Genomic DNA, 24,220 nt, shown 5'->3' with positions numbered 1-24,220 from the left:
AAATTCCTCTAGGGGGAGGGACTGTGCTCCGAGGGCCCGCCGCGGTTTTATCAATGAGAAAGGCACTCAGGCAGTTAATCAGTTTATGATTGGCAGCCGGGTGTCGGCTAAGGAGCTGCCTAATTTTGCTGATAGGAAAATGTGAGGGGATTAAGTGACTTTCCCAGGATCACGTGAATCCTTTTTGGAGACTCAAATCCCGGACTGCCTCACTACCGGGTCTACCAAGTCCAGCCTACCCACTGCAGCTTGTCCGCAGGTGAAGCAAAGCTACAGCAGCAAGGATCCGAAAAGCTCTTGACCGACTGTATGAGTTAGGTCAGTTTAATACGATGAAATTTAGTAAAGACAAATAAAAAGTCTTTATGTTTTAAAAAAAATCAAATTTACAGATAATGGCAGTCCCCCTTTCCCCCCCCCCAAAAAAAAAGATCTGAGGCTTTTAGTGGACTGCAAACTCGGTATGAAACAACAGTGTGATATGACAGCCAAGAAAATATGATCTTCACTTGCATTAAGGGTCAAAGTGTCCAGCACTAGGTAGGTGGTGCTCCTTTCTGTACTCTGGTCAGATCCTAGACGCTAGACTCTAGATTCTATCTAGAGTACTATATTCAGTTGTAGGCAGCACATTTTAGAGAGGAGATTGATAAACTAGAGTAGAGAGGAGGGGAAATTCACTAGGGGTTTGGGATTCAGAGCTGAGGTCTGAGGCAGCTAGGTGGCCCGGGTCAATACAACCCAGGGCTTGGAGTCAGGAAGAATTGAATTCATAATCTAGCCTCAGACACTTCTACCTGTAGGATCCTAGGCAGATTACTAAAATTCTGTCTGCTTCATTTTCCTAAATTGTAAAATAATAGTGCCAACCTCACAAGGCTGTGAGGAAACAAATGAGATTTTTGTAAAGTGCTTAGCATAGTGTCTAGCATATAGCAGGAACTATACAAATGCTTGTTTGCCCCCACCCTACCTCCCTACCCCTGCCCAAATTCCTAAAGGAAATGTTGATATTTAGGCTAGAGAATAGAAGACTATAATGGAGAGGGGACATGATAATGGTTAGCAGGTATTTTATAGTCTGTTCCTCAAGGACAGAATCCATTCCTTTTCCTTGACTGGGTAGAAAGGCTATTTTTTAAATTATTATTTATATCTATAGCAATGGTCATTATAAGTAGTATCACAGAAATATGATTTCAATCCAGTTAGATTTAGTGTGGGCTGTCTTCCCATTCAAAATGATTAGGAGAGGGTGTGTAGTTCAATTGGATTCCCATGAGACAGAAGATTGTTAATGACTGCTTGTAGCTCTTCCTACCACCTCTCCCTCCTCCAAACCCCATTTCAGATAGGATAACACCCTTCTACGTAAGCTAGAAGATTGTAGATGTAGACTAGGAAGAATAGACCTCAGAGCTAACCTAGTCCAATCTCCTCCTTTACATAGATGAGGAAAACCTAGGCAGGTAGAGGTAGGCCTAAGTAGCAAAGCTAGAAATTAAACTGGGACCATGTGACAGCTCACAAGTGTTGAAGGTTAGGGTGGATCTTGGGTATTTCTCTGTGTAACTCTTTAACCTAACACAGACTATGAAATGCATACAAGTGACCTGGCTCCTACCAATGCCTCCATCCAATACTCTCTATGTATGAGTTTTTATATGGTCAGAAAAGATGTCAAAAAGTATGAAGACAGCCGCTGCTCTTATTATATGTGGGATCTAGATAATTTTGCCTGGGAGGAATTTCTTTTTCTATATTGTATGAATGAATATCCTCATTTGAAACCTTTCTTTGAACTTTTGACAATGTAACAACTTTAACTGTAACCACAGCTTCCCTGGGATACTTGGGATTGAACTCAGCAATTCCACAAAGTAGAAGCCTTTCTTTTAATACCCTTTTATACTTAGCTCTATGACGCTGGGCAAATCACTTAACATCTGTCTGTCTCAATTTTCTCAATTGTAAAATGGTGATCATAATAGCACCTGCCTCCCAGGCTTATTATAAAGATTAAATTAGGTAATATTTGTGAAGAATTTAACATAATGCCTAGCACAAAGTAGGCACTTAATAAATGTTTATATCCTTTCTTCCTACCTTAACTATTTAAATAACATAGGCAAAGGCTATATGGTTTGTAGTTCACATCTTTATTGTTTTGTTAATTCAGTAAAAAAAAATTTTTTTTTCATTACTTGACAACATGATTTGAACGTTTAAATGAGCAGTCAAAATATCCTTTGTTTACTTAAAAGGAACATTTTAAATCAATACAGATGATATATTAGCAAAAAAGAAAGGTCAGAAAGGTTAACTATCTATCCCCCCTCCCCCAAATTCATCAGTATATAAATGTGAGGATTTTATGTCTCAGCATTTATGGTGGACAAAATATGATTTTTATATGACTCAAGTCCTGAGAAATTTCCTCATCTTTCTGAAGAGGATGCATATTTAACACACTCCAGTTCCCAAAGGAGAGAGTAAGTCTAAACTGGTTCACAACTACATATGTTTTTCAGCCTTTGGTAAATGTAAACCTAGGTGTGTTTAGGTTTGTTTTTCCACTTTAGGGTTTGTGCAGGCTGGAGCACTTTTTAAGTTTTTATAGTAGGCATTTAAATGTTTATTAAATGAATTAGCACAGTGTCTGACATGATAACTGCCTGTGGATTGATAGATGGTAGAGAGTGATTTTCCCTGCAGCACAAAGATGTAAGAAAGAAATACAGTATATTTTCCCTGCAGATATACCCTTATATCTGTCCCCCTCCCCCCCCAGGGTGGTTATCTCTATTGTAAAGGCGTGTAACTTGTGGGAAACATTTCCCTTTTAACTGTAATCCCAAGCTTCTATTTTTCTTGGGTTGTTCTCTAATAGAACCAGCCCTTTTCCTGAGTAGTCTACAGAGTCTGATTTGCTTGGTTCTTTAGTAACACAGAAAAACAAATTAAGAAAGAAAATAAACATTTTTCTGAACTTTGTTGATGTGGAAATCCAGGGGTCAGTGAAGATAAGTAGACCTGGGGGCTGGCCGGGGAACTGTCAGCAAAGAGATAAATAGTGTTGGCTAACTATTGTGTTGAGTAAACCCCCAGAAGAGGAACAGGAAGTGACAGTGGCTCATACCTGGGGGTTGGGGCTAGTGGGATTGGACAAGTGACTGATTGGACAAGCTCTAATACAGGTCCCTATTACCTATGTTACAGAAGGGAGGCTATGCTACATTTTTCTTGCTGCTCCATAAAGGAAAAGGAAATAGATCCATTCTCAAGGAGAAGAGACTTTGCCATAGAAAAGGATGGTGTTTGTTTTGTTGTGTCTGATGAAAAATAAAAATGGGTGATTGGCATTAAATGTCACAAAAGGTATTGCAGACTTTGTAGCAATTCCAGCTCCCGTGGCAGCGGCTGCCTCGGCACCATCCTCATTAACCTCTACAAATGTCTTGTGGACAGCTGTTGACAAATACAGGTTGGAGCTTGAAGACATCCCACTAAGATCACACTTGGCTTCATCAAAGACATCTATGATCCCCATTTTTTGGAGAATAAATTTGAGATCCAAGTTGCTTTCCGTGGTGAATTGGGGGAAAGAGACATCAACCTTTTCTTCACACATAATAGTAGGACTGGTCCATTCTGTTATTTTCTCATAAGTCATCTGCTTTTCAAGCTACCAGGATAAAAAAGGATAACCAGTGTTAGTAATGAGAAGTCTATTTCCCAAAAGTGAGGTCATCATCCATGGCTCCTGAGCACTACCTGGGTTTCCTTCAAGTATATTTCATTTTAAAACTCTTCCAGGTTAGTCCCTTTCTGGCTTAAAAAGTAATCCTACTTCTGTCCTCAGTTGGAGTAGTGACACACTACCTGATCCTTTAGCTATGTCTTTGGAGTCTAATCCACTTGGTAGTCTGGGTTGCCAAGCAACTCCATAGCTTCATTGAAAAACTCATACCCCAAACAGATTTCTCTTGTGAGTCTAATGTTGAAGCTGAAGCATGCTTCTCTGAGACAAAGGTCTAAGCCCTTTCTATACTTGGTATCCACCTTCCATTGATCTGTAATAGAAAGAGGTAAGATTGGAGAAGATACAAATTTTCCCTTTAGCTATGAAGAAGAGAAAAAGAGAAAGATCCATTTCGTTTGAACAGATTCTTGTCCTTTTGATAATTTACTGGACAGATGTTTAATGATTGTTGTTGTTATTTGCTATTTGTTCTCAAATGTTCTTCAAAGTATTTCTGACAGTTGAGGTGCAGTTGGACTTCAGAAGTAAAGTCATCAGGTACCCCTTCCATATGTATAATACATAGAATCACAGAATTTTGGAGTTAGAAGAGACCTAGGGGACCAGCTAATCCAATGCATATCCACTGCATGTCCCTGATAAGTGGTCATCTGGCCTCTGCTTCAAGACCTCTGAGAAGAACACAAATGGAATCCTTGAGGATCATAATTCTAGAAATCATTTCTAGCTGATTATTGAAGAAAAAGAAATATTTCATATATGAATGTCTTGTATAACAGGAGAGCATATTGTTATCTTTTTGTTTTGTTTGTGCCACTCCTGTCCATAAATATAGAAGGGATATTTATAATGGATATCACAAGAAAATGATAGAAATTAAAGGGAAAATGGTAGAATTTTGTTCAAGAAAAAAAAAAAAAAGACCTCTGGGAGAGAAAGGCTCTCTGATGGCTCTGGAGAAGAGAGTGAAACTGGTGACTGCGCACCCTCCCTGATTTAAATCCAATCCAGTGCAAGTCATGATATCACCTCCCGATGTCATGGCCTCTTCAAGAACAAAGGACAAACAATAACAGCTTCACCTACATACAGGGAGGGAGAGACTCCTGTAACGTCTTCAATCATTCCATTCCACTTTTACAATTCTAATTGTTAGCAAGTTTTTTTCTTTATATTAAGCTAAATTTGCTTCTTTGCAACTCCCACTCTTTGCTACTGGTTCTTTCCTATAGAGCCAACAAGAACAAATTTAATCCTTTTTCCACGTGACAGTCTTTGAAATTCTTGAATGCAGCTATCATGATGTCCTCCTGAGTTTTCTTTTCTCCCCCAGTTATTTCAACTGCTCTCCCTTGTGGCATAGACTCAAGACTACTCACCATTCTAATTGCTCCATCTCTCAAACTCCCTTGTTTATGAGAGTCTGTGTTTAGTTAATTTGTTCGCTTTTCTGTGGCCTATGATTTCATTGGTTCCTAACAGAGAGACAAAAATAATAATTTACCTCTTCCAGTCCGGTGGAGTCCTCGGCAGGAAAAGTGGGCAGCAGCACAAACATGCTGAGTTTTCCCTTGATGTAGGTCATCTCAAGAATCTGTGTCTTTAATTCCTCTATGTAACCAAGTCTAAATGTATTCTGCTGCCTCATCATCTTCACATTTTTCTGCTCATTCTGTCAACAAAGGCAATAAAGGTTAAGAGGGAACTAATCTTTCTCACAGACATTCAATCTTGCTTATGGCTGCTTCTGGAAAAGAGGCACATTTCCCAGGAATTCAAAACCTTGCTGAAGTTAGAATGATTAACAGATCTAAATTACACTGAATTCAGGCTAGTATGTGGAAGTGACCATATTATATTAAACATTAGTGAGGGATGCTAAGAGGGGCGGCTAGGTGGCGCAGTGGATAAAGCACCGGCCCTGGATTCAGGAGTTCCTGAGTTCAAATGTGGCCTCAGACACTTGACACTTACTAGCTGTGTGACCTTGGGCAAGTCACTTAACCCCCATTGCCCCGCCAAAAAAATTAATTAATTAATTAATTAAAGTAAAGTAAGGGATGCTAAGAATAATGGCAGATTAGGATTACATTAAGATGCATCCCACTCTTCCCACTTACTCCAATTTTTAGAATAATAATCTATGGGAAATTAAACAAGTAAAACCAATATTCTATATATTTCATTCTCCATTGAGTTACCAATGTCAATAGTTGTTTTTTTTAAGTGCACAAAAAAGGTATTTAATGGCTCTTGGTATTTGCACTTATGGGAACATGGAAAACATGTTTAACCATAGTTGAATAGGTCAAGGATGTATTATCTCATCCATGTAGAAAATCCTTTTACTAATATAGAGCACAAAACACCACAACTTAGTAGACAGATTTTAGGGAATTGCCTGACTCTCAGAATGGCAAAATGGTCATGGTCATGATCACACAGTGTCAGACACAAGACTTAAACCCACTCACAAGTTCAGCATTCTATCTGTTAAGCCATAATGCATATGGTTAACCATAGGGATAAGGACAGAACCTGTGATTTCATTGACTCTAGGAACTCACATGTGAGGAATATCCCTCTCCTAATACAGGTTAGCATTTTCTCTACAATTTATACTCTTAAAAAGTTACCTAAGTCAGGGCATATAAAACTCCTTCAACTGCTTATTGACTTAGAAAACCACAAATTAATATTATCTATTTTGCATTGTATATTTATTTATTTTGTTGAGCACTGAAATGTTTCTGGCCTTGCTTTTGCTGCCCCTAGGTATGAGTTTGACACCTTTGGCCCAGAATACCAGTTAAGTGACTTGTCCAGGGTCACATAGCTAGTATGTAAACACACAAGGTAAAACTTGATCCCAGTTCTTCCTGGCTTTGAGGTGGAATCTTTAGCCACCATTCCATGCTGTATCTGTTTAATATTATTCTCAAAATTGAAATAATGACTGGTATCTTTTGAGTAACATGTATTTAGAGTTTGCTACCTTATTTATCCAGAAAGGTGAATCTTCTGTTTTTTCATGGTCAAAACTTTTTTCCCATTTGGCCTTGAAGTAGACAGCATTCACCAGCACCAGAACTGTAGAATCAGTGATGTTGTCTTTCTCAAACAGGTCCTTGATTTTACCTGAAGGAAACATCCCAGAACACATTTTGAGTGTGAAATTTTTTGTTGTTTAGTCATTTATCCACGTCCAAGTCTTTGGGTACCCCAAAGCTACTGGAGTGGTTTGCCACTTCCTTCTCCAGTTCATTTTACAGATGAGGAAACTGAGACAGATAGAGTTAAGTGACTTGCCCAGGGTCACAGAAATAATGAGTATCTGAGGCCAGATTTAAACTCAGGAAGACGAGTCTTCCTAACTCCAGGCCCAGCACTTAATCCACTGCACCACCTAGCTGCCCAAGTATGAAATACAGCAGTTATGTTAAAAATTATGAGCTGATATTTTTAGCACCTTAAAGTTTCCCATTTTAAAGAAGAGGAAACTGAGACTCAGAGCTTAAATGATTTTCCATGGGTCACACAGCCAGTGTCTGAGGAGGGATTTGAGCCTGAGTCCCTACTCTGAGTCTAGTACTCAGCTTCAACCAATCACAAGCTAAGGTTTCATGATGGATTTTTGTCTGTCCATCTATTTGTTTTTAACTTTTTAAGCAGCTTTAATTGTTCACATGAAAAGTGTATGCCTCAGAACACTGAGTGGGCCACTTTCCCCTCTCTGTAATGTGCTTAAGGCTTGATCTTTTTTTTTTTTGGTGAGGCAGTTGGGGTAAAGTGACTTGCCCAGGGTCGTACAGCTAGTAAGTGTCAAGTGTCTGAGGCCAGATTTGAACTCAGGTCCTCCTGAATCCAAGGCCAGTGCTTTATCCACTGCACCACCTAGCTGCCCCTGTTATATCTTTAAGACATAACAAATCTGGCCTCAGACTCAGACACTTGACACTTACTAGCTGTGTGACCCTGAGCAAGTTACTTAATCCTCATTGCCCTGCAAAAACAAAAAAATTAAAAAAAAAAAAAAGATAAAACAGCAACTTCGCAGAATCATGGGATCTGGAAGGGGCATCAGAGGCTATTTAATCCAGACCATACCCAGTAAGGAGTCATTCATCACCAAGTGATCAAAAACCTATTCCCTCCCAAGCCAGCCAAAGTCACTCTGCCTTGGCTCTAATTATTAAGAAGATTTCCTTACATCAAGATGAAATCTTCTTTGCAGCTTACACCTAACATTTATTCAGTCAGTCCCTCCACACGACAGCCCTTTAAATCCATAGGTGACAGGTAGCGTGATCCTTCAAAGACTTCTCTTCTCCAGCTAAAACAACCCCATTTTCTTCAACCAGTCTCTCTATAACAGGTTCTCCAGTCCTTTTGCCATCCTGATGACTATTTTCTGGACATAGCTTCTCAATTTCTTTCCCAAAAGATGTCATCCAGATCTGAACACAAGGTATGGTAGAACCGAGTACAATGGGCTATCACCTTCCTTGTTCTAGACCCTATGACTGTCTTAATGTGGCCTAGGATAGTATTTGCTGGGGGGGTTTTGGCTTCCAAATCAACATTGTTGACTCATACTAAGGCTGCAGATCAACCAAAACACTTTAGTCTCATGGGGCAGCTAGGTGGCACAGTGGATAGAGCACTGGCCCTGGATTCAGGAGGATCTGAGTTCAAATCCAGCCTCAGACACTTACTAGCTGTGTGACCCTGGGCAGGTCACTTAACCCCAATTCACATGAGCTAATTTCTTACTATGATTGTCTCATCCAATACATGTTCAATTTTTTTTTTAATTCTGGCAAAGAACTTTGCATTTATTCCTATTCAACTTTATTTCGTTATATTGAACTCAGAGTTCTGGCTTGTTGAGATCTTTTGAGTCCTGATTCTCATCGAATATCTTAGCTCCCCCTCCTAGCTTTGTGTCAAATTCCTCTACCAGTGCTGCAAATTTGATAAGCATGCTACCTATGCCTTTAAGACAATAATAAATATTATGGAAATAATAAATATAATGAATATAATAAACATAATTAACACATATAAATATAACTAATACAATAAATATGACTAAATAAATATAAATGGGACAATAAAGATCCAAGGGTAGATCCCTAAGGCACTAAACTAGAGACCCTACTCCAAGCTGACATTAACTTACATCAACTACTCTTTGGATCTTGCCATTCAACAGTCTGATTCTACCTTACTGTACTATTGTCTGGTCCACATTTCTCTGTTTCATCCACAAAGATTGTAGAAGAGACTTTTGTCATATGTTGTTTAATTATAGGTCAACTATAGCAATGCCCATGACAGACCAGCCTTGTAACTATCAAAAAAAGAGATGATATTCATCTGGCATGACTTGTTCTTGAGAAGGCTTTTGGGGTCTGTTTTTTGTTTTGTGATCACCACTTCTTTTTCCAAATGCTCACTAACTCTACTTTTAATAATATGGTAGGCTCTAGAATTTTACCAGGTTTTGAAGTCAAGCTCATTGTTTGCCTAGCCCACATTTGTCTCTTTGGTCTTGCAGCATCTGGTCCCTTCCATTCTCCATGATCTGTCAAAGATTACTAACTGTAGCTTAGAAATCACATCTGCAGTTCTTTCAGCACTATCTGGGTCAAATGACTTGAACTCAGAAAATATAATGTCTCCCCTGTAGCCATGATTATTAGCATTTAATTGATTCTTGGAATACTCTGCCTTGTATCACCACTGACCTTTTAATTTAAAAGAGGCAACATGTTCACATCAAAAGAGCCCTGACTTTGGACTCAAAGGACCTGTCCTTCTATTTCAGCTCTGGTACTTATTATTTGTGAGAACTCTTTCATGTCTCTTAACCTTTCCAAAGCCTTGGTTTCTTCATTTCTAAATAAGCAGGTGGATTAGATGGCCTCTGTAATCTCTTCCACCTCTAAATCCTATCATACTATATATACATATGTCCTATTTCCCAACTATCTCCCCAACAAATAAGTTCTCTGGATGCCTTAAACATCCTTGTATCCCACACATAGCCTAGAGCAGTGACAGATACATATACATGTGTGTCTATGTATGTTTGTATGTATGTATATCAGGAACTCAGTAAATCCTTGTGGATAAATCAAAGACAATGTGCGTAGCTCCATTATTAGAAATTCCATCAAGTAACCTGATGGTCAGTTAGAGGGGTTGCTAACATATTGATTCTCTTAGCCCTAGGACACAAATGTGGTTAGAATGCTATCCAAACTGGCTAGTGGCATGAGCAAGGAGCCAACCTGGACCATGTACCTTTTCACCATAAAATGCCATGGATTCTCAAACCTCTACCAAACAACTAGTTTTCTGTGTTGGGAGGAGAAGGGGGAAGAGAGGAGGATATATAATGTTCAGAACCATAGAATGGTAGATTCAGAAGGCATATTCATCAATCATTAAGTTCAACTCTCTTGTTTCATAGATGAAGTCAATGAAGTCTAAAAGCTTCAGCAACTTACCCAAGATTGTATAATTGGCTGGCAGAAGAATTAGCTAGGACTAGAAATTGGCTCTAGAGATCAATTTGGTTTCTTTTAAAAACCAATGATAATGCAGAGGGAAGTGGGCAGAACCAGAAGAACATTTATACAAAACAGACACATCAGAAAAGACATCTTTGAGAGACCTAAGAATTCAGATCAATTAGATGACCAACCATGATTCCAGAGGACTTATAGATGAAACATGTTACCTACCTTCTGACAGAGAAGTGACTTAGGATAGAGAATCAGAAATATACTTTTGGATAGGAACAGTGTAGGAGTTTATCTTGTTTGGTCATACCTTTTGTTACAGGGATTTTTGTTTTTCTTCTTAATTTGTGAGGTTTAAAAGAAAATAAATGTTCATTGAAAAATGAAGAAAATAGAAACATTCTGTAGAACAATTCGGAACTATAGCCAAAGGGTTATAAAACCATGCATACTCTGACCTAGCAATGCCACTACTAGATCACTATCCAAAAAGAGATAAAAAAAGCTAAAGGACCTATATGTACAAAAATATTTATGGCAGCTCTTTTCTGGTGGCAAAGAATTGTAAATTGAGAGAATGCCCATCAATTGGGGAATGACTGAACAAATTGTGGTATATGATTATGATGGAAAACTATTATGCTATAAGAAATGATGAACTTATTAGCTGTGTGACCCTGGCCAAGTCACTTAACCCACATTGCCCCCACCAAAAAAAAAATTTAATTAAAAAAAGAAAGAAAGAAATGATGAGCAGGGTGCACTCAGAAAAATCTTGAAAGACTTACATGAGCTGATGCAAAGTAAAATGTACTGTGTACAAAGTAACAGCAATATCGTAAGATGATTAGCGTGATTGACATAATTATTCTCAGCAATACAGTGATCCAAGACAATTCTGAAGGACTTATGATGAAAAATGCTATCCATCCCCAGAAAAACAACTGATGGTATTTTTCTTGAGGATTTTTTGGTCTGTTTTCTTTCACAATTTAACTAATATGGAAATGTTTCGCATGACTACAATTGTATAACCTATATTGAATTGCTTGACTTCTTTTGGGGGGGGGTGGGCAATTGGGGTTAAGCGACTTGCCCAGGGTCACACAGCTAGTAAGTGTCAAGTGTCTGAGGCCAGATTTGAACTCAGGTCCTCTTGTCCCCAGGGCTGGTGCTGTATCCACTGCACCACCTAGCTGCCCCAAATTGCTTGCCTTCAGGGTAGGGCAGGGAGGAAGGAAGAGAATTTGGAACACAAAGTTTGAAAAATGTGTTAAAAATTGTTTTTATATGTGATTGTGGAAAAAATTCTAAATAAAATATTTTTTAAAAGAAAAATGAAGAAAATAAACATATTAACACAAACATACACATTCACACATCAGACCCAACAGTCACCACAGAGTTAACCTTTTTATTCTACAAACTTAAATACAAACGTATTATGAGTATATCACAAAGGCAGCATCTTATTCTCAGATGTGATAGTGGAACTAGTGGGAAGAATACTATCTTAGAATAGGAAGGCCTGGGGTTTGGTGTGACCTTTGGCAAATCATTTTCACACTCTGGGGTTCATTTTGCTCATCTATAAAATGAAAGGGTTGAGACCAATTACTTCTAAGTTCCCTTCTAACCATGATAATCGGTAACCTGCTTATTAGGAAATAAGAGTACATAATTATAAGAGGGGAAATAAAGTTGGAAAGAGGATCAAGGGGAAAGGGGAGTAACTTCATGGGGAGGGACATGGCCCACAAAATCACAGTAATTAACCCTGAGGAAAATGTGATTTGCATTCTAGGCTGTAGGTGAGCAACCTAGAACCTGTATTTAAATGTGATTGGAGTTGAATGGCCACTTGTTGAGACCTCATCCCTAGAAGGTCCTGTCCAGTGACTTCTTAATTTAGACATGTCAAAATTCAAAGTATTTTGATCCCACCCACTAGTGACCTAATCACAGTCAAAGCTATGCCAAGAAAGGGAGAGGTCCCGTTTTTAATGAGCTGTTTTGCTGCCTCTTCAAAATCAAGGACTGGTTGTTTTTTAAAGGGTGATGTATATTGATGTGGCTTCCCTTTTTCAATTCCTGAAAACATTCTTTTGACACTGCATTCAAATCCCCATCTTTCTCCACTCCCTCCTGTAGCCCTCTTCACTCAGGATAAAATATGCAATGTTGAAAGAAAGCATAAGGAAAATTGACCTTTATTGCTTCAGTTTTATTTTGGCAAATGTATATCTCTAAAAAAAAAAAAAAAATTTTAAAGGGGCAGCTAGGTGGCGCAGTGGATAGAGCACTGGCCCTGGATTCAGGAGGACTTGAGTTCAAAAGCAGACTCAGACACATAACACTTACTAGCTGTGTGACTGTGGGCAAGTCACTTAACCCCAATTGCCTCACCCCCCCTAAAAAAAAATAAACCTATATCTCTGCAAAACTTAAATTCTGTGTAGTAGCTGCTTTATATTTAACAGAAATGGAAATTCTGAATTTCTTGCTAGTGTTCTCCTTTGTCATGTTGACAATATTTTCCTCAATATAAAAATAATAATTTTAAAGAGAAACATCTAGGTTCTGTTGCCAACCATTTTGGCACTAGCAAAATAATCTTTCTTTAAGCATCACCAAACACTTAGAACCCACTCACTGGGTGGTTGGCATTGTGATGTCGCAGGCAGAGAATTGGTTCTGGAGTCCCAGGAACTGCATTGGAATCCCAGCTCTGACACTTTTTATGTGACTGTAGGCAAGACACTTCACTTCTCTGATCAACCTGTCTTCTCACTTGTAAAATAAGAATGATAATAGCTATAGCACTAACCTCATAGGGTAGTTGTGAGGATCAGGGAGATAATTATGTAGAAGGCTTTTCAAACCATGAAGTACCATTTGCATGTCAGTTTTTATTGTCATTACTGTTATTATTTACTCCCTTGTGACTTAGTAATCACTTATTCTCTTTAAAACAAAGAGGTTGAAGTAGATGGATGCTAAGATTACCTTCTAGCTCTAAATCTTGTGATAAACATGAAAATTTGAAAACCTTTAGCTTTCCAACTCATACTGTTACTCCTGCTTTCTTACCTTGAGTTTGACATTCAACCCAGAAATTAATCTGTTGTCTGGATTTTTCTGAGTCTTTTCGGAAATCCACGCTCTCTATGGTTGTATGGTAGAATTCCGTCACCTTATCTGAATATGCCTGTTAGATTAGAGAATTGTTACAATAAAATTATATGCAGTTACTAAATTGCCAGCTAAGTAACCCAAAAGTAGAAGTAAATCAATCTCAGAAAACATCCATAGTCATTGACTATAGAAGAAATGGATGTTTCCATTTCTCCCTATCTAAATCAGATAGGACTCTGAGCAATTGCAATGACTTAACATGGTCATGAATTAGGGCAAATTTAGAATGATACATTCCTTTTCAAACCAATATTCTTATAATTCTATGTTCCATTTATGGCCTGTATACAAACTAAATATTTTTAAGTGACATAGTCTACATCATCATCATTTTTATTAATATTGTTGTTCTTATTATTATCACTACTACTACAACTACTATACTACCACTACCACTACTACTACTGCCGCCACCACCACCACCACCACCACCACCACCACTACTACTACTACTACTACTACTACCACCACTGGATAGTCAAAACCCAGTACACAAAATCTCATTTCATTTGTAATATGGAGGTTTGATTCTGTTCTAAACTAGGAAATATCTCGGAATGTCAGCCCTTTCCAACTCTATTGCATTTTAGTATTACATAAATTTAATTTTGATTGCTAAGAATTGTGGCACCCCTGAATAGCAAAAAGTATACTTCCCTGTTCTAAGACTTGTTCATGCTGTGTAAGGCTTTATCATAGGATCATTGGTTTAAATCTGTAAGGAACATTAGAAGTCATATAATCCAATATTTCATCTCCCAGATGAAGAACAAGGCCCAGAGAAGTTAAGTGACTTGACTAGTGTCACAGAACTGGTAAGTATCTGAGTTGGGATTTGAACCCAGGTCTTCCTCATTCCAATTCTAGTATCATATCTACTATACTATATTACCTCTCTTTATGTTTAAAATAGTTTACCATCAGTTGAAATTGAAGCAAATGGAATCCTGGTGGGGTCTACCACTACATAGAATCCATTATTTCTCATGAAGATAGTTGCCAAGGTGAGACCAGGACTGAGTAAGGCTGTAGAATGATGAGTATGGCAAATTGGAATGCTTCTGGTCTAACCCAATACTTTATTCCTTACTGATTCAGAACCAATACTGTGTTTCCTCAACCTCAAGCCTTATGTCCTGTTTAACACACACACACACACACACACACACACACACACACACACACACACACACACACACACACACACACACCCTCTCCCTTGTTTATATTCTTGTTAAACTTTTTACCTGGCTCCCTCTTCAGATATATAGATATATAAAATACTACTACCGCTGGCCCTTGAAGTTCTGTAATTGGCAATCCCAGCTACTGACTTTGACCTTTGTTGCAAACATCATTATTCTTTTATCTTTTTAGTTCTTTTTTTTTCTTTTTTCTTTTTTTGGTAGGGCAATGAGGGTTAAGTGACTTGCCCAGGGTCACACAGCTAGTAAGTATCAAGTGTTTGAGACCAGATTTGAACTCAGGCCCTCCTGAATCCAGAGTTGGTGCTTTATCCACTGCGCCACCTAGCTGCCCCCTATCCTTTTAGTTCTAAGAACTATAACTCTGGTCACTGACCTTTGCTTCCTGTGCTGGCCCCCATCTTCACCCTATAGACAAGACGGATGATGCCCAGACATCTTGACTGAAGCCTTTCCCCCTCTCCCACAGTGCAGGAAAGCCTCAGAGTGGACCATGCAGCCCATAGAACCACAACTCATTCTAGATGGTTACACCATTAGAAATAAAATAATGAGCAGAAGAAATACTCAATGACTTACTAGAGCATAAATTGGAGCTATTTCAATGAGACAGCAGAGTTAGTTGTGGACAACTAGGGTTGGACATGAATGACCTAGTACGCAGCAATTATCGTACCTTTCTCAGAACTAGCAAGAGGAGCACATGATTCTTAGGAACAGAGCTGTAGGCAGAAAGCCAGAGCTACAAGAAGCAGCCCACTGTGTGGGAAAGGCAATCATAGTGCAATGTTCAGACACACAAGCACAGATGGATGGTTACCAGTCATCATCTCTACCACACTCTTTTGTCCATCTGTTTGTTGCATAACTCAAGAGGGGCATTGAGAAACACTGCCCTGGAAGGAGAAGAACTTAAGAACTTAATAGCTGTGTTTTACTTACAGCACAGATTGGAAATTCCTGCTCTCCATACAGCCTATTGGCCATACTCAGAGTATAATCAGATTTTATCCTGTCCAACTTCTTGAGCAGCTTCCCAAAGCAGGAGTCAGAATCTCGACAGCCATCACTCAAGGACTTTGTATTCTTGATAGGACATAATAAAATTGGGTAAAGTATCATTATTCTGTCCTTTGCCAACACACTTTCTTATCAGGCACCTAATTGTCATTTTCCAGCTAATTTCATAAAAGTATGACAGTATTTGTATGTAATTTTAAATTTTTAATTACAGCATGGAATACTTAAGTCACAATGAATACTTTAAAGGGATATCCATAAATGGCATCTTCTTTCAATCCTACTGTATTTCCCTTAAAAGGAACACTATAAAATATTGCCCAACTTCATATAACCCCCTTATCTGGATTTCAGGATCATGACAGGAACTCATTGTCCATCCTCTCATGAATTCTACAAGATGGTCCCAAGAGAATTACTGTAGCAGCCACATTTCTGATATAGGACAAAGAAAAATTCTTTGCATTTATTGGGTGAAAGTTACTATGGATATTTCTTGAGCCTACCCTGTCCTAAGTCACAGCCTCATCTAGACTAATATCACCCTTAGAACTCCTAGTAAAGGAACAATTCCCACCTTTTTAGCAACTAGCTATTCTCCATTGTAAAGAATTAATTGTTATTTGAGGTTTTTATGCCTCGGCGAACACTGGTCTGGGGTTTTGCAAACCGCACGGTGCTCTACCCACTGGTTGTAGCCATTGCCAGGGCTCTGGCACCTCACGTCATCACCACTCACCGACGCCTACATGGGCCTGGCAAAATTATAATGATTGGAAGCCTACTGAGGGCAGTCATGTGACTGTCAGAGCAGCCATCCCATTGGCTGGGGCTGTGTGGGGTGTTTCTAGGTTTGGAAGAGAAAAATTGGGCATTTGAGGTGGAAGCTGGAAAGCGACAGGCTTTCTGCTGCATATTTTCAGCTGATTCCTGGGCGGTGGTATTTTTTCAGGTATTATAATTTCCCTTTCCCCATTTTATTTCCTTTCCTTTGATCCTACTGATCCTGTTTGTGTTTTGTTTTTAAGTTCGTTCTTGTAAAAATCTTGTTCTGTTTTGAGGGAGGCTGCCAGTCTCCTTCCTTGCCCCAGTATTGCGGCGAGCCGCTTAGCTAGCACTCCCCAATTAAAAATTGGTCCCCACACCATGCAGTTTCAAAAAAAAAAAAAAAAACCAAATCCACTAACCCAGGAACTGGTAGGTGAGATAAATCATAGAGATATTTTAGGTCTCATTTTGTTGTTGTTGTTGGGATGGTTGGTTGGGTTTTTTAAAGATGCATAGAGCCTAATGCAATCCTGAGCTTTTATCTTCCAAGAAAACCCAAAGAGCAAGCAGATGACCATCTTTATTAAGAAGGGAGATCAGTTTATTATGATAAGATAGATACCTGTTGATTTGGAAGTTTTGACATCTCTTGCTGGTCCCCTTGGGTTTCTTTACTTGACCCTTTTGAAGAAATGTCAGTCTCTGTGCTTTCTCTTTGTGAAACTTCATTGAAGTGTAGCACCTGCAGAATGGGAGTGTGGATATAATGTAATTAAAAACAAAAAAACAAAACCACCTAGACCAAGAGCCAGAAGTCTTCAGTTCTAATAATGGATCTATCCCTTAATAGTCCATCACTTTAGGAAAGTCTTTTAAACTCTTGAAAATTTGATTCCCTTGGCTATAAATTAAGAACTCTATCTCTATCTTCCCTCACTTCCCCCAACTTTTTCAGGGTTGTTATTAAAATCAAAGGAGGCGAGTGAGCTCTCGAACTCTTGACACAATCACTCCAAAAAATATCCAAATAAGGTTATAGGAAAATGCCTGGAGCAGCAAAACTCACAGAAGAATGTGCTGAAATCATCTTCTAACCAAGAACAGCTTTGAAGGTCAGAAGGAGGGAGCTGCTGTGCAGATACAGGAGTTGGGCCCAACCCCACAGTCACCCTGACACAGATCCAGTCTCAGGAAGTCCTCACCAGAGAAGCAGACCCCCAGAGCCTCTGAATCAGCTGAAGCACCAGTGTCATCTGGAACTAAGCTCACAGTCTGGTGAGTGGGCTGAGCCCTGGGCAGGGGAGAGACTATAGGGGTCTATGCTGGTGCTAAGGCAGAACTTGGATTTTACACCCCTACTGAGAACCAGGTGGGGGAGGGGCACAGGCTCCTCGGAGCTAACAACCACAACACACAAAGCTGGTTGATTGGCAAGTTGGTCTGGGGTCATCTAGGACCAGGAAACAGGACGGGTGAGGGAAGAACCTGATTCTCTTTAAATCATACCACCTGGGACTTCTTACGCTTGGGATACTGCAGCCTGGAAACAGTGCCCCACTTTAAGGAGCTAAAAGTCTAGTAAAATCAAAGGAGGCAATGTGAATGAAGACACTTTCACAGAACTTAAGAGTTGGAAAAGACCTCAAAGGTAATAATCCCTTCCAACCCAACCTTGAATATGATCAATCCCTTATTCAATGTTCCCACTTGATCATCCAACCTTCCCTTGAGGACCTCCAGGGATGTAAAACCCACCACTTTGTGAAGCAATCTATACACTCGTGAGTTGCTCTAATTATTACGAAATATTCCCCTAAATAGAAGGCCAAATCTGCCACTGTGTAACTTCCCATATTCTTCCTCATTCTGCCCTCTGGACCCAACCAGAACAAATCTAATTCTGCTTTTTCTATGTCAGCTCTTTAAATATTTGAAGATAGTCATAGCCTCTCTGAGTCTTCTCCATGGTGAAACATAAATCTATCCTTATTAAGAGTAGTTTCCAGCCCTCTCACCAACATTGCTTCTGTCTTCTGGGAGCATTCCAATTTCTTAATATCCTTGCACAGAAGAGAACACAAGAGTCTGGATGTAGCTAGATCATGGCAAAAGATAGCAGGCCTGTTATCTTCTTCATGCTGGACCCTACGCCTCTATTAATAGAAGTTGTTAAATGATTTTCCCAAGATCATAAACAAAGGAACTGACAGAGCTGTTGCTTATACCCAGGTTTTCTGGTTCTGATGCACTTTTTAAATTTTAGGATTTAATTAGGTAAATGCCCATAGCATTAGTTTTCTGATTCTAAAGCCCTTTCCAAATGTTCAGATTATTAAGTAAATAGCCATAATGTTACAAATGTTATGGAAAATGTAATACTGTCCTTCAGAAAGCCTTTTGTAATCAATCTCTCAGGATATGCTGGGCAATAGCAATACACAGATGAAAATGAAACAGTCCTGCCTTCAAGAGGCTTATATTCTCTTGAGAATTAGTATGAATTCTGTAGCTTTCTCTAGCCCTAAACTCATTCCATTAAGAAGTGAACATTTAAAAAAAAAAATCTGGGCAGAAAACTCCATTTATTTATTGATTATCCATTATAGATGCTGTCAAAAGACAGAGAAATTAAAGGTTGGAGAAAGAAGCCCTAGAATAGGTGTGAGAAGAGTGAGGTCATATTTCTACTCTGTGACAGCTGTGACAGCCCCTTCTTCCCTTCCCTCCCTCCAGGCTTTAGTATCCTTGTCTGTCAGATTAGGGGATTAGGCTAGAGGGTTGTTCTCTCAAATCTATTCCAGCTTTTAACATTCTACAATTCAGACTGTGATTCAAAGTCTGCTCTGAAAGTAGGTGTGTTTCCTATAATGATCTTTTGCAGCAAGCAAACACAGTATTATGTAGGACCTTATGAAAGGGCACCACTCTAAGATTGAGGCAGCAATGAGGGGGTGCAGTAGGTAGAACACTGCCCCTAGAGACAGGAAGACCTGACTTCCCCTCCAAGATTACCTTGCATTTGTTTTGTATGTGTTTTTGTATTTGTCTCTACATGTTTTACATTGTCTCTCCCATTTGAACATAAGCTCCCTTAAGGGCAGGAAGTCTTCACATACCCAGCACCTAACACAATGCCTGGCATATAAGTGCTTAATGAATTCCTGGTGAATGATCAATCAATTCTATAGTCAATACCAAGTCACTAGAATAAGAAACAGAAGGTATTGTAGAATAGTAGATGGAAACCCAGGCTCCGAGTCAAGGAGACCTGAGTTCAAGATCCTCCTCTGACATATATAAGCCACGTGAACCTGGGAAAATCACTTGACATCTCAACTCTTGTTAAGACTGTAAGTTGCAGGGCAGCTAGGTGGCGCAGTGGATAGAGCACTGGCCCTGGATTCAGGAGGACCAGAGTTTGGATCCGGCCTCAGACACTTAACACTTATTAGCTGTGTGACCCTGGGCAAGTCACTTAACCCCAATTGCCTCACACACACACAAAAAAAGACTGTAAGTTGCAGTGTAAGGGCCTTACCTACATTAGTAGAAAGATATTCCTATACCCATAAAATCACAAGTCTACTTCACCAAAAGAGGGATGGAAGAAAGAGAAGAAAAGAAAAGGAAGGAAGGAAGGGAAGGAAGGAAAAGGAAAGAAAGAGAAGATGGGAGAGAGGGAAGGAAAAAAGAAAAACTAATAATAGTTCCAAAAAAAACAGAAAATGAAACATACTTCCTCTTCCTCAGAGCAGAGAGGTAAGATACTACTAATCTGGAAGAATATTATATGCATTATCAGCTGAAGTAAAAACAAAAGATATTAATAACACATTTCAAAAAGAGCCCCATGGGGACAGCTAGGTGGTGCAGTGGATAAAGCACCAGCCCTGGATTCAGGAGGACCTGAATTCAAATCCAGCCTCAGACACTTGACACTTACTAGCTGTGTGACCTTGGGCAAGTCACTCAACCCTCATTGCCCCACCAAAAAACAACAAAAAAGAGCCCCAGTATGTAAATAAAAAACAGTACCTAAGAACAGAGTGAATGTTTAATAAATGCTCATTGACTGACTTGCAAGTCAGCTTACCTTAGCAACACTGACATATATAGAGTGTTTTCTGGTCTAGTTAGTTTGACTCTACAAAACCACTGAGTGACAACTATGTACATAATGGTAAACTTTTGGAGATTGAGTTATTGCAAGGATCAAATGGCATCTTGTAATGTACTTTATAAATACTACCTATGTGAATGTGAGTATCCTTCCTCTTGCTCTCCTTCTTCCTGACTTCCTTCCTCCTAATACCTTCCTTAAATTAAAAAAAAAAAAAAAGCCCTGGGTTTGAGTCCTCACTTTGATACTTAGGAGTTGTGAGGCCTCTGGCAAATCTCTTAAATTCCATGAACCTAATTTCCTCATCTATAAAATGGAGATAATAATACTTGTGCACTTTCCTCAAAGGATTATTGTGAGAATCAAATGAAATAATGGATGTTAAGCACTACCTAAATGCAACATATTATTATTATTTAGCCCTAAGGTGCTGCCTTCAAAGAGCTAACTATACAGTTGAAGAGAGAGTGTAAAAAACACTAAAGTGCAAGACAAGAAACCTAAGGTTCTAGTCTCAGCCCATGTACAAACCATCTGTATGACCTTGGTCTTGACTTGTCAGCCTCATCTATAGATGATAAGTTTGGCCTGGGCCCTTTCTAGTTCTAAAAGTCTATGATTCTACAAAATACACAAACAGAAAAATAATGTGAAATGCCAAGCAAGATATCATTGGCACCACATGAATGATATAGACCATCAGTGCCACTCCTGGGAATTCAGAGAAGGGACAGATCACCATGGCCTGACAGAGCTGGAGAAGGAGGTTTGGTGGAAGAGGTAGAAATACAGGTGGTGCTTCAAGGATTTAGGTCGAAGGAGAAGAAGGAAGGGCATTGTAGGCAGGGGCACTATGAACAAGGTACAGAAGGAAGGAGTATGAGATAGTGAGGTCAGTGCCTGGCCAAAGTGAAGGATTCTAGTGGGGGTTTTTTGGTTTGGGTTTTTTTTTTTGCTTTGTTTTGTTTTGGTTTTTTTTGTAGGGCAGTGAGGATTAAGTGACTTAACCAAGGTCACACAGCTAGTAAGTGTCAGGTATCTAAGGCTGGATTTGAACTCAGGTCCTCCTGAATCCAGGGCTGGTGCTTTATCCACTGCGCCACCTACTGCCCCCAGGATTCTAGTTCTTAAAGCTGGGCTCTTATTTAGACTGGAAAAAGGAAAACATTTATAAAGTACTTACTCTGTACCAGGAACTGTGCTAAGCACTTTGCAAATATTATCTCATTTGATCTGCATAACAACCCTGGGAAATAGATGCTCTTATAATCTTTGTTTTATGATTGTGGAAACCCAGGGAGGCAGAGGTTAAGTGATTTGTCCAGGGTCACACAGATAGTCTGAGGCCAAATCCTGACTACGTCCAGTGCTTAATCCACTGTACCACCTAGCCACTCAGAGAATAACTTTGGATGAGTACTTGCAATGAGCACAGAGGTATGGAAAACATGGTAACAAGAACTTACTTCATTGATCTGATCTGCAGTAGAACTTTTAGCCCCTAGGCTGATCATGCCAAAGGCAACTGAAATGCTCAGAGGACAGATGAAGATGTTTGCCGGTTCGTCACTTTTACTTAGCTCTTGGAAAAGGTCCAAGCAAAACTTGGTATTGGCTGTCACGAGGGAGTCCATTGTGAAGCTGAGGGTAACCTAAAAAAAAAAAAAAGAATTCTTGGAATAAATGTGTCACTCTGAAGCATATTTTTATGAGCACTTATTCATTAAGATTTGAAAATGTGAAATGTGAAGTTTGTAATCCTCCTGATCCTTGTCTCCTCCACTGCTGATGAAATGCTCTCAGGAGTCTCCTTTCTCCATAGGAACTGAAGGGAATCATTGCTCTTTTCCCCAACTAAATGCCCCCCCTAGACAGTGGCCAAGAAAAGCTTCCTTCTCTATTTTCCCCTCCTCACGATGCCGTGCCTAGTTCCATCTAAATGTACTGCCCATTTAAATTCAGTTTTGTCAAATGTACAGTAAGACCCTACTGCCTACATACCTTGCCCTATCCCCTGAAGATGCAATTAAAACAAAACAAACCATAATCTAAGCCCACAATGAGTGTACAGTCTCATGGGGGAGATGAGAAATAGACATAAATGACAGAGGAATATTAGGAGGTGAAAACTATATTGAATAGTACTTAGAGAACCAGGAGGACCCAGGTTCAAGTCTTACATACTGTCTAACCAACTCTGACACATACTCTCTAACCATGGTCAAGTCGCTTAAGCCCTCAGTCTTCCAGGCCAAATCTTTAGGAGGACAAATTGCAGGACAGATGCCCATCTTGCACTGCTCCTGGAAGTTCCTCACCAGAAGCTCCCCATACCAATGAAATCACTAGTCCAGTGGGGAAAATAGAAAATAGAAAATAGAAGGAAAATAAAAGACATGACTAAATATATGGAAGTCAAACAGAGTAAAATGAGTGGTTCACATTGTTAGGGATCACTTCTTGCTAGGGAGATCAGGAAAGGTTAAACCTGAACTGGACTTCTTTGAAGGAGGAGAAATATGTCAGTAACTGAAACTGGGAGATATGAATAGATGAATCCAGGACAGAAGAATAATAAGCATGAATTCAGAGAGGGAGAACAGGACAAGTTCAGGGAATGGCAAGTAACCCTGGTCGAGTCACTTAACTCTTTCTGTCTCAGTTTCCTCATCTGTAAAATGAGCTGGAGAAGGAAATGGCAAACCATTCCAGTATCTTTGCCAAGAAAACCCCAAATGGGGTCACAAAGAATTAGACATGGCTGAAAAGTGACTCAACAACAACAACAACAACAAAATTAAGGGGTTGGGCTAGATGGCCTCTGAAATCTCTTCCAGGTATAAAACTCTAATCCTGTGACTCTGAGGTTTCAAGCTTTGGTAATAAGGGAAATGATGGTGCCACTGACAACAATGGGAAGGTAAAGAGGAAGGGCATCATTTAGAAGGTAATGTTGGTTATCTGATGGATACAACCGAAGTGTCTGTGTGATTGATATCCAGGTGGAGATGTCTAGCAAGCAGTTGGAAATGAGAAAGTGATGCTTGTGGGAGAGTTTGGGGCTAAAGCTATAGATTTGAAAGTTTGGGAGTCATATTCACAGAGATGATCACTAAACCCATGTAGTGTTAAGGGCTAAAATTCTAGCTAAACTGTCAAAAATATCCAATGAGTGGTTGCCAATAAATTATAAGCTTTAGCAAGAGTTAGACTTTTAAGCATTTATTAAGGAGAATAAGAATTTGGTAAAGAGAGAGAGAAAGGCCTAGATTCCTATCTATTAAAGGGAGAGCGCATTTCTAGCTCCCTTCTCTGCCGGAGTCCAGAGGGAAGAACGCGAGACTGAGTGCCAGTCTCTTCCTTCTTCCTCCCACTAGCCAGCGTCACTTCCTGACGCCAAAGAAAAGATTCCTGGTCTTGCCCTCAAAGACCTTCGCTTCATGGGCGGAACTCTTCTACAGTAAGTCTCCAGCAGGTGGCGTCATTCCAATCGTTACAGTAGAAAGGTAACATTGCTGAAAGAGAAAATGTAAAGAGAAAAAAGGAAGAAGACAGGATAGATCTTTGGTAGTCATCCATACGTAACAGGCAGGAGGAGAAAGAGGAACCAGGACTGAGT

General features: G+C 39.5%; 1 protein-coding gene across 2 annotated transcripts; it reads right to left on the bottom strand.

Annotated features, from left to right (window-relative positions):
- Nucleotides 1–2,382: 2,382 nt before the first annotated feature.
- Nucleotides 2,383–22,250, bottom strand: SERPINB12 (serpin family B member 12). 2 transcript variants are annotated; one of them, XM_043986558.1, is made up of 7 exons: nucleotides 22,068–22,250; nucleotides 17,104–17,223; nucleotides 15,636–15,779; nucleotides 13,384–13,501; nucleotides 6,759–6,901; nucleotides 5,268–5,435; nucleotides 2,383–3,685 (listed from the first exon to the last, which is right to left on the bottom strand). In XM_043986558.1, exons 1-7 carry the CDS (start codon nucleotides 22,233–22,235, stop codon nucleotides 3,281–3,283), a joined length of 1,266 nt encoding a protein of 421 aa, XP_043842493.1. In that variant the 5' UTR covers nucleotides 22,236–22,250; the 3' UTR covers nucleotides 2,383–3,280. The 2 variants fall into 2 exon arrangements, with proteins under 2 accessions (XP_043842493.1, XP_043842500.1); XM_043986565.1 differs by having other exon boundaries at nucleotides 15,636–15,762; nucleotides 17,126–17,223; nucleotides 22,068–22,235.
- Nucleotides 22,251–24,220: the final 1,970 nt, after the last annotated feature.

Source organism: Dromiciops gliroides, chromosome 1 (assembly GCF_019393635.1).
Source record: "Dromiciops gliroides isolate mDroGli1 chromosome 1, mDroGli1.pri, whole genome shotgun sequence".
NCBI lineage: Eukaryota > Metazoa > Chordata > Mammalia > Microbiotheria > Microbiotheriidae > Dromiciops > Dromiciops gliroides.
Note: the sequence above shows the minus strand (reverse complement) of the source record. Positions and strands in the feature narration are given on the sequence as shown.

Excerpts from the sequence above, each read along its gene's own strand:
- SERPINB12 (XM_043986558.1), bottom strand. The coding sequence starts at position 22,235 with ATGGACTCCCTCGTGACAGCCAATACCAAGTTTTGCTTGGACCTTTTC. Across the intron at positions 17,224-22,067 it reads CTGCAGATCAGATCAATGAA|GTGCTACACTTCAATGAAGT; the intron begins GTAAGTTCTTGT and ends CCCATTCTGCAG. Across the intron at positions 5,436-6,758 it reads CACCTTTCTGGATAAATAAG|AATGAGCAGAAAAATGTGAA; the intron begins GTAGCAAACTCT and ends CTTTGTTGACAG.